The 10,023-nt window shown below is 49.9% G+C and overlaps 1 protein-coding gene across 1 annotated transcript; it reads right to left on the bottom strand.

The window, feature by feature from the left end:
• Positions 1-5,623: 5,623 nt before the first annotated feature.
• Positions 5,624-9,594, bottom strand: LOC147024602 (protein phosphatase 1 regulatory subunit 29-like). The gene has a single exon (XM_085884659.1). The coding sequence runs from the start codon at positions 8,794-8,796 to the stop codon at positions 6,634-6,636; it is 2,163 nt and encodes a 720-aa protein (XP_085740785.1). The 5' UTR covers positions 8,797-9,594; the 3' UTR covers positions 5,624-6,633.
• Positions 9,595-10,023: the final 429 nt, after the last annotated feature.

The raw sequence follows: 10,023 nt of genomic DNA, 5'->3' as shown, positions 1-10,023 counted from the left end.
ATGTTTGTGAACATCTCCCTGAAACGTCTACATAAATGTAACATTGTTTTTTGGTGAAGCTACTCAAGGTTTTTGGGTTGTAAACAGTATGTACTGTAGTCGGAAATCACACTGACTCCAACCTGCCGATTGCCAATATCGGCCAAGCGTGAGTGTGGGGGGGGGGGTGAGCATGTGTGTGTGTGTGTGTGTGTGTGTGTGTGTGTGTGTGTGTGTGTGTGTGTGTGTGTGTGTGTGTGTGTGTGTGTGTGTGTGTGTGTTGTTCACAAAGCATAACATATTCTCTCTGATAACTCCCCTACACCCCACCTCTCTGTCTCTGTCTCTCTCCCTCTCCCTCTCCCTCTCCACATATTTGGATGGTCGTTATGTCTGGACAGTGAGTGGTTACCTCTATATGTGTCTGGACAGTGGTTATGTTCAGGTCGGGTTTGTCTCCAGATGTGTCTTGATGGTATTTATTTTCGGACGTGTCCGGATGGGAGTTTGTCTCCGGATGGGTCCGGGTGGTGTTTGTCTCCATACAGCTTGGCTCCGAATGCGTCCGGGTGGTATTTATGCCTGGGTGGTGTTTGTCTCCAAACGTATCCGGGCAGTGTTTATGTCTGGACGGGAGTTTGTCTCCAGATGCGTCTCCACCCACCCCTTTCTCACTCTCTCTTCTTCCTCACCCTCCCTTGCTTCTCACTCTCCCTCCCTTCTCACTCTCCCTCCCTCCTCGCACTCCCTCCCTCCTCACTCTTCCTCCCTCCTCACTCCTCACTCTCCCTCCCTCCTCACTCTCCCTCCCTCCTCACTCTCCCTCCCTCCTCACTCTCTCTCCCTCCTCACTCTCTCTCCCTCCTCACTCTCCCTCCTCACTCTCCCTCCCTTCTCACTCTCCCTCCCTCCTCACTCTCCCTTCCTCCTCACTCTCCCTCCTCTCTCTCTCTCTCTCTCTCTCTCTCTCTCTCTCTCTCTCTCTCTCTCTCTCTCTCTCTCTCTCTCTCTCTCTCTCTCTCTCTCTCTCTCTCTCTCTCTTTTCACCCTCCCCCCCTCTCTTTTTTCCCGCCAGCGAAGTGACGGGTGGTATTTGCAAGTAATCACTAATTTTGATTTATTTAGCTGCTTACAGAATGCAACCACAATCCACGTCATCAAATATAGAAAGCTCTTTCACAAACCACTTCATTAAATATATAAAGTTGACATTTATTACATCTGTAAGTATGATGCACCCAAGTCGTTCTTTGCGGTGTGCAAGAATGGGCCCACGAGTACTCATTAAGGGGTCTATGGGAGGGTAAGGTGTTTAACCCCCCCCCCCCCCCAAAAAAAGGTATTTGCTCTCTTCTCCGAAACTACACATATGATTTGGATGAAGCTTGAGTGACCACAACCTTCAATACCAGCGATGTACCAAAGAGTATCAACTACATCAAAATCTATGCATATTAAGGGATTATACAGAGGTGGGGGGTAGTTTGACCCCCCCCAAATAGGTATTTGATGTCTCTTCCGAAACTACCCACACAATTTCGATGAAACTTGACCATAACATTCATCCCATGTGATTGACCAAAGTGTATCGACCACAACAAAATCTGCGCTCATTAATGGAGTCAACAGGGGGGTTATAACCCCCCCCCCCAAATAAGTTTTGCTCTCTTCTCCGAAACTACACACACAATTTTGATGAAACTTGACCACAACATTCATCACCTGTGATGGACCAAAGTGTATCAACCGCAACAAAATCTGCACTCATTAAAGGGGACTATGGGTGGGGGGGGGGGGGAATTTATCTCCCAAAATAGGTATTTGCTCTCTTCTCTGAAACTACACACACAATTGTGATGAAACTTGACCACAACATTTTTCACCTGTGATGTACCAAAATGTATCGACCACATCAAACTTTGCGCTCAGTAAGGGTGTCTATGAGGGGTTTTTTGACCCCCCAAAATAGGTATTTGCTCCCTTCTCCAAACCTAAACACACGATTTCAATGAAACTTGACCACAAGCTTCGTCACGCCTGTTTTACCAAAGTGTATCCACCGCATCAAAATATGCACTCATTATGGGGTCTACGGGAGGGCAGGGTTCGAAACTCCCAAATTGGTATTTGCTCTTTTCTCAGAAACTACACATATAATTTTGATGAAACTTGACCACAACCTTCAACACCAGTGATGTACCAAACTGTATCGACCACATCAAAATCTGTGCTCTTTTAAGAGGGTCTTTGGCGGGGGGGGGGGGTTTAACCCCAAAAAGTAATTTTTTGGCTTCTCCGCACTAAACTCAATTTCAATGAAACTTGACCACAACCTTCACCACCCGTGATGTACCTATGTTTGTTCATGGCATCAAAAAATTCAGGGTCTAAGGAGGTCTCCGGGGAGTGTGAGTGACTTGCTCCTGATCCAGGTGAGCGTCAGGACAGGTGGTCCTTTGTTTGGTGCCAGACTTTCTGATGTGTTGCTGTCCCAAAAATGCGGTTACTGTGGAAGTTGACTTTACCACTGATGTCGAAGTTACCTCATCAGAAAATGTCAATTCGTCAAGAAATCGATGTGAATTGTCGATTTAACAGCAACAAAAGCAAGAACAACATTAATAACAACATTAACAACAAGACTTTATGAATTATGCTTTAATGTGCCATTTACAGTTTGTTTCTATCATGTGCACATCAAAAGTTTTAAAAGTTAAAAGTTGCACAAGGAAGCTATGGACATGTGTGTATGAAGGTAGTAGTGTGCCTGAACTGTGTGCATTAATGTTGGACCTGTGAAGCAATACTTTTCATCGATACGTTGATGAAAAAAATGTCAGCATGAAAAACAAGTTTTGCTACTCTAACCTCAAATGAAATATTATCTACTCTTGCATTGTAATGTGTTGAGATATGGAAGCCTAATAATGCATTAAAATATTGACAATGGGTGATCAATAAGTCTGTGGTCTGGAGTTGAAAAGACAAAGACTGATGTTTTTCACGAAACCGATTTTTCTAGCTCAAACGTGCAACACTGACTAATCACTTTAATTTTTTTTTTCGACTTCTACATCAGGCCACCGACTTACTGATCTATCGTCGTGTGCAATCGTACAGTCGTGGGCATGGTCACTCTGGATTCCAACCTCCTCCGTTGTTCAACCTACCGTGGTTGCTCATTGTGCTTGCTCGCAATTTATGTCCTATACGTGGGAATGTGAGTTTGGTGTGATCACTGGTGCAAATAATTTGCTGCACATCTTGCAAGAGAACTCCAAAGGTGCTTTACCATGATGCCTCACCTTCTCAAGAGACCGTGTTCAATAATAGTGTGTGAATTTGTGAAAGGCTTACATCAACACCAGCGATGGCCATGAGAGTCGTTTCAGACGTGTGTGCTCATCAGGAACACAACAGTTGATTCCAACGATGACAAGTGTCTGTTACACAGCACCTCCCGTGACATTCAACAATGCACCTCACGTGACGTTCAACAATGCACCTCACGTGACATTCAACAATGCACGTCACGTGACACAACGGAGACTGATAGACATCGAATGAACAAGGCAAGCAAAAATAATGCACTGAAAACGTCCTCGTGTGTCCGTTTCAAAACGAGTTCGGCTTCACATGGAAACCATGCACCTGATGATAGATGGTGCTTTCAGGGCAACTCACGCTTGGTCATACTATGCCCTCAACAGCCGTAATGTATCGCTCGGGTGGTGTTGACTCCGGGGTGCTGACTCTGCTGTCCTCGGGGAACGAGGGCGGTCAGACCACGAGCTCGGTGCCGAGCCGTACATTTAGGCATTTAATTAACCTCGACAATCTTCGCACAACTTACCTGCCGATTAAGCCAATTTGTCATGTCGCTGATTTAGAGTGTTCGCGTTTTATTGATTATCCTTGCCTAATGTCGCCTCCAGGACGAGCCTTTTACACCGTCGCCGGCGAGACAATGAATTATTGCGCATTTGCGATCATGGTGCATAGAGCACGGGCCTTAACCCCTCGTTCTCCTCATCGGATCACCGTGCCCATCTCTCGCACATCTCACTCCCCACGGGTAAAACCCTACATGGCAAAATATCGTGGCAATCCGACAAAGCTCTCCCTGTCGTCCAGACACCACTCATGGCTCCTGCACCATGCAGACACAGAATGTGTACCCAGAACGGGTGCTGATGTTATACAATACTGTACTGAAAGTAATGAAAGACAAAATTGCACTTCAATAGTAATATAATTAGGCTCGAGATTCACGACGTGCTCAATCTGTCATCACTGCGTGATGGGTCACAGTTCGACGACTCCAGATGTAATTATTCAGAAAAATGATGACAACCTTAGGTTGATGACAACAATAAAATGATGACAACTGCTCATCTTCACTCTTTCATTCCTCTTTTTTCCCGCCTTTGGAATAAACTTCCTCACTCTATTCTTTCCCATTCTTCCCTCCAGGCTTTCAAAACAGCTGTTCACCACCACCTCTTATCTTCGATCCAAATCCAAATCCAAATCAAATCCCCCCATCCAAATCCTCGATCTTTTCTCCCCCCGATAATCCACCCAAGCCCACTTCCTTCATTTCTCCTGCTTTCCTTCCTGAAAGTCCCTGAAATGTCCATCTTCTCTTCGCCATGTTCCCCGTCCCATCCCCATCCCTCTCCCTTCCACAGTTCACCTAACGTGTCTGTTCCCCACTGTTTTGTCCCTTCCACTCCCGCCCCTCTTGTCTCATGCCTCCTTGCTGTGAGTTGTGTGTTAGCTCTCATACGAGCCTCGACCAAGGTATACAAAAAAAAACAAAAAAAACCTTAGCTTGGAAACGACCAACTCTGGCATCAAAATCGGCTCAAGACCAAAAGGGTAAACAAGAAGCGCGGTGATCCCAAAGCCATCCCTCTGGTCCCTGGATGACGGCATTGAGAATAGGATATGTCATTTCTCGTTGGGTTGGAATCTGAAGGCTTTCTGATGCGCCCACTGCAGCTTGGAATTCGCTACACTTGCCGGGTAAGTGATTACGAGTGATGTAGTCTCCAGTATAAAATATGACACAATGTGAGGTGTCCCGAGATGGCCATTTGGCGCCATTAAATGCGTTACTGGACATGAGCCCTGAAGCGTGAAAGCACGAGCGTCCGGAGGACACACATTGATTGAGTGCGCCCGCTGCGACGTCTCTTAATTAGTACGCACCTCGTGTCTGCAGCTCCGACGGATCGCACTCACATTTGACAGATTATCGGGAGCAAAGTTGTCTTGGTTGTTCGGTTTCCGAATCGGGTTCAGCTCCGCAGGGGAAGGCTGCTGATGTTATCTGCTGCACGGCTGGCTAATCTGCTCGCGAGTTCCCTCCAGGGTTGTACTGGATTTGAGATCACGACCTTTTGAAGTTTGAGCACGTGCGTGTCATGCATTCGATGATCGATCAAACAGTCGAATAGAATGCGTGTCCGTGTAACTTACCTCCTGCATACAATCAATCCTGCGAGGTGGTGCACGCGAGCGCACGGCTGGATGCAGGGTGTGGAGTGACACCATTGTGACGTCACCCATCGATTGTTTGCGAGCGTGATGTGCAGATATAGAAAAACGATCCTTCAGAACACCACAACGCAAGACAACGTTTGAACGTCAAAACGTTTTGTTATTATATACATACTGATAGCTCAAGCCGGCACACCACGAGCGATCGTGATGATACACACGACCGGAGAAGGGAGTCAGTGGAACACGTGACACGTACACATTTGCGGAGCGTGACAAATGTTATACTTCATGGCATGCATGACGATTCTTGTGCTCTTAATACTTTATAACCAGCAAAGGTACATCCCCTCTCTCTAGAAGCCCCCCTTGCTTTTCGAGCCCCGAGCCACACCTGTTCCGAGAAAAGCTGTCCAGTGGCAAAAAATAAATAATTAATTAAACAGAAAAGTCGGACATTTTGTTACAATCATGGCAACTCTGTGTCTTCAACTTTGTAACATACATCATGGCAACTCTGGGTCTTCAACTTTGTAACATACATCATGGCAACTCTGGGTCTTCAACTTTGTAACATACATCATGGCAACTCTGGGTCTTCAACTTTGTAACATACATCATGGCAACTCTGTGTCTTCAACTTTGTAACATACATCATGGCAACTCTGGGTCTTCAACTTTGTAACATGCATCATGGCAACTCTGGGTCTTCACGCAGATCGCTTCCACGTGCAGTCGTGCTGCACCCAAAGTGGTGTGTGCTCATTGCGTGCTTGTCTCTCGCTGTGTTTTTACCCACAGCTCGATCATGCGTGTTATCATTATTGTTTCATGAACTATTTTTATTTTTCTCACTCGTTCTGTGACGTAACGTTAAAACTGACGATAGAGGTAAATTACAGGTGGACCTTTTTTTTTTGTCCAATTGACACAAAACAACGAAAAACATGGGAAAATATACATTTTGGATACAGCTCCAGGTACGAAATTGTGCAGACGCAACAAATGACACGTTCTTCTTTGTCTCCTCCAAAAGGTTTCGAAACCTCTACCACGAGTCAAGCGGGGAAAGAACATAGGGGGGCGGGGGGGGGGTAGTGAATGGTGTCGAATCTGAAGATGGAGGTCTTTCCCGTGTATCTTCAGCATTCACAGCCGTTCCTGAGCCCCTACTCCCTTCCAGTAATCCAGAATCTCTAATATGTCCTCATTCTTGGCGAGTCGTACTTTACGCTTGAGCGCCCGACCCGCAGCCACCGGCTCTTCGTCCACACCTGACGTGGTGACCACTTGTCTTCCTGGTCTGAATCGATCCAGTACACGGCGAATGGTGCCGCGCCGCCGCCCTGCAGCATCGGGACCCGTGTCAGGGCTGGACTGAGTCGGGGTCGTCGGAGGTGAAACTGTGCATGCAGATGTTTGTCCGTACTCGCCCTCGACATCCACCGCGCTTGGGGTCGTCTCGTATACATGGCACGCGAGAGACCGCGTGTATGGGGTACTCGGATGCACGTGCCTTAAGGTGCAAGCACTGCCGTATCCACGAGGGACATGCGGCGACAGGTGATCATCCACGCGTAGGGCATGACCCTTTGTAGGGAGAGAAGCCAGCTGGCCTGGAGTCGCTCGTGACTCTCCGGGTGGTGGAGCAGGTGCTTCCGCTTTGAGCGCATCAATGCAGCTGTTTATGATCAGGTTAACGCGATCCACCTCCTTGGCGATGGTGGAGATCTCGCTCGCGGAGTCACTGCGCCGCGTGCCGACCGCCTCTGTTTCACGAGTCCTCGCCTCGCTCCGCAACTCTAGATACTCACCGCCAATGCAATCCTGCGGGGGTCCATGAACACCTTCGGACCGACAGGTATTCGGATCAATCGCCCAGCCAGGAAGACAAGCCACACCTGGCAGGCCCCCATTGTCTTCCCCCATTTTATCGAGCACAGCCTTGCATCCCTCGGCCTCCCTTTGCAACGTTTTGCGTCGCTGATGTCGCAATGAGCACACGAGAGCACTGAGCAGTACTCCAAGCGCCAGGGAGCACCCCAGCGCCGTCACCACAACGTGGTGCGTTCCAGAGTTTCCGGAAGATGGATTCACGGGCCCTGTAGAGTCTGTACGTACATTGCCCTTTGATCCCGTGAAGATGGTCAAACATGTGTGGTTGACTCGATGAGCATGTGATATAGAGACGATGCAGTACTTGTAGTGGGAGTATGGAGAGTGACTGTCGCTATGGAGAGAGAGCTTCACGACCTCCTCGCTGAGCCTCAAGCTTCTCACATCGGTGTAATGGCTGCGGCTGTAACGTGTCAGCACGAACCTCTTGCTGAACCGTTTTGGTATTCGAACCCGCAGCACAGCCGAAGTGTCCGTTTGTTGCAAGAGTTGCAGCAACGGGCGTTGCACGTCCTTGGTTGGGACCGCCGTGGGCACCGTCACTCCAGATTCCAAGCTCTCGTCCGCGGCACCGGTGGACTCCCAGCCAGATGGGCATTCCCTGCATGGCTCGTGCATCGTCGACGAGACTGCTGCGATCGGCGACGCCGACATGGGCTCTGTAGCGTCGAGGCGCGGACATGACCCGAGGAGCAGCTCGTACGCGCTGCGTGGGAAGCGGAAACGCGGAACGAGCAGGAAGGTCCCGCGGAGCTCGCGCGGGCTCGCGCAGCGGACACGTGCCGAGCCCCGCAAGGTGCCGTTGAAGTTGCGGATCCAGATGAGCAAGGGGAGCAGATCACAGGCGCAGCGGTAAGGATTCCGCGACAGATCAAGCGTGTCGAGCGCCGCCAGTTTGGAAAATGCTTCTCGGTTCGGAGAGCGCATGCGGTTGAAGGAAAGATCGAGGTAGTGGAGTAAAGGTGTGACGGTGAAGGCGAGTGGTGAGACGTGCTCGATTTGGTTTCCTTGCAGGTAAAGCTCCTGGAGTCGAAGCAGTCCTGCAAATGTGCGAGTGCTAATCACCTGCAGGCGGTTGTAGCCAAGGCGGAGGACGCTCAGCTTGCTTAGGGACGCAAAAGTCCCATCCTGCACATCTGCGATCTCGTTCCGACTCACGTCCAGGTACGTAAGGTTGGGGAAGCGATCCATTTCTGCGTGTGAGATTCCTCGGATCTGGTTGCGGTTGAGCCTCAGGTCCGCGACGGACGCATTGAGTCCCGCTGGCACGCGCTGAAAAGGCGGCAGGTTCTCGCTGCAAATGGCGCGGATGGCCGGCTTGCTGTCAAGCACCCAGCAGTCGCAAGTCCCGCGGCTCAGCAAGCGGGCCAGAAGGAACAGCATGAAGCGCCAGACACCGCCCCCGCGGGCGCGCATCGCGCCATCCAGCCCACAACGCTACCCGCCGCCCAGGCGTCGCTGCAGCCCCGACCCCATGTCGATTGAAAGGTCTGACGACAACATCTGTAAAACGGCAAGGCGAGGACGACGATTTCCAGGTGAGAACGAAGGGGTAAGAGATCGGATGTTGGTCTGGACTGGTTGTGAGGCTGAGCAGAGAGTGTGACAGATCCGCGGGTCGACACAGCTGGAATATGCTTCTGCAGGTCAATGGTCGTGCATCGTTATTGGACAAGAAGTGCCCTCCAGGCAGCACGTGGCCTTCGGTACTTCTTACCTGCGCTGGTGCTGCTGAACAAGTCAGGACCCTGAGAGAAGCGACTCAAACAGATTGGATGAAAGGCACGAGCTCAAACACCATTTGATGATTGATGTCACCCGACAAGGTCTACTTGCAGCCGGTGAACCTTCATTGCCTTCCAAGACCTCTAATCTCAAGGGCAGGGTGGGAAAGAGGAGATAGCGCGAGCTTAGTGGAAGTCCCAGATCACACGTTTCGCGGGTATCTTGGCAACGCGGGTTGCCGGAGTGAAGGTCCGACTCGGACTCAATGCGCCGCAACCGCAGCTCTCTCTCTCTCTCTCTCTCGCTCTCTCTCTCTCTCTTTCCTCGATCCGGGGACCCGGCCCGCCCATCGGCTGGGGGAGGGAGACGAGCGAGGCGTTGAGGGGAGGAGGCACCAACAGCCTGAACGACGATTTAACGAGCGCAATGCGCCAGCGATGCGAGTGAGAGCTAGCCGGGACGTTTGTGGTCGACCGTCAGTACAACCAGCACGAGAACGAACCAAGTGGTATCCAAGGCAAATCAAACCACCTTACCCACAACAGAGCTCGTATTCATCATCTCTCGGGTCGAGGGGGGTGGGCTCACAATCATCGCGTTATTTTGAAGCCATCGCAGCCGCGCATGGCGCCGCAATAAAGGAATATAATTCACGCAAAGAGTATCATCTGTAATAAATGTGTCATATAGGGGGATTCAATGAGGCGTGCTTCTTCATACTCCTGGGAGAGACAAGAACTATTTAGCTGAAGCCAAAGTCGTATCAACTGTCGAGTCCACGTTTTTATCATGCAGCAGCCACGACACCATGGCAATAATGATTATTATTTATAATGCCATTGTCACAATTTGGCAATGTGGCTTCAAACGTGAAATACAAAACCGGGCTGCATGCACATTTATCTGTGAACTCCCAAA

Source organism: Eptatretus burgeri, chromosome 6, assembly GCF_056783735.1.
Source record: "Eptatretus burgeri isolate ZD-2024b chromosome 6, Ebu_testis_v1, whole genome shotgun sequence".
Taxonomy (NCBI): Eukaryota; Metazoa; Chordata; class Myxini; order Myxiniformes; family Myxinidae; genus Eptatretus; species Eptatretus burgeri.
Note: the sequence above shows the minus strand (reverse complement) of the source record. Positions and strands in the feature narration are given on the sequence as shown.

Excerpts from the sequence above, each read along its gene's own strand:
- LOC147024602 (XM_085884659.1), bottom strand. The coding sequence starts at position 8,796 with ATGCGCGCCCGCGGGGGCGGTGTCTGGCGCTTCATGCTGTTCCTTCTG.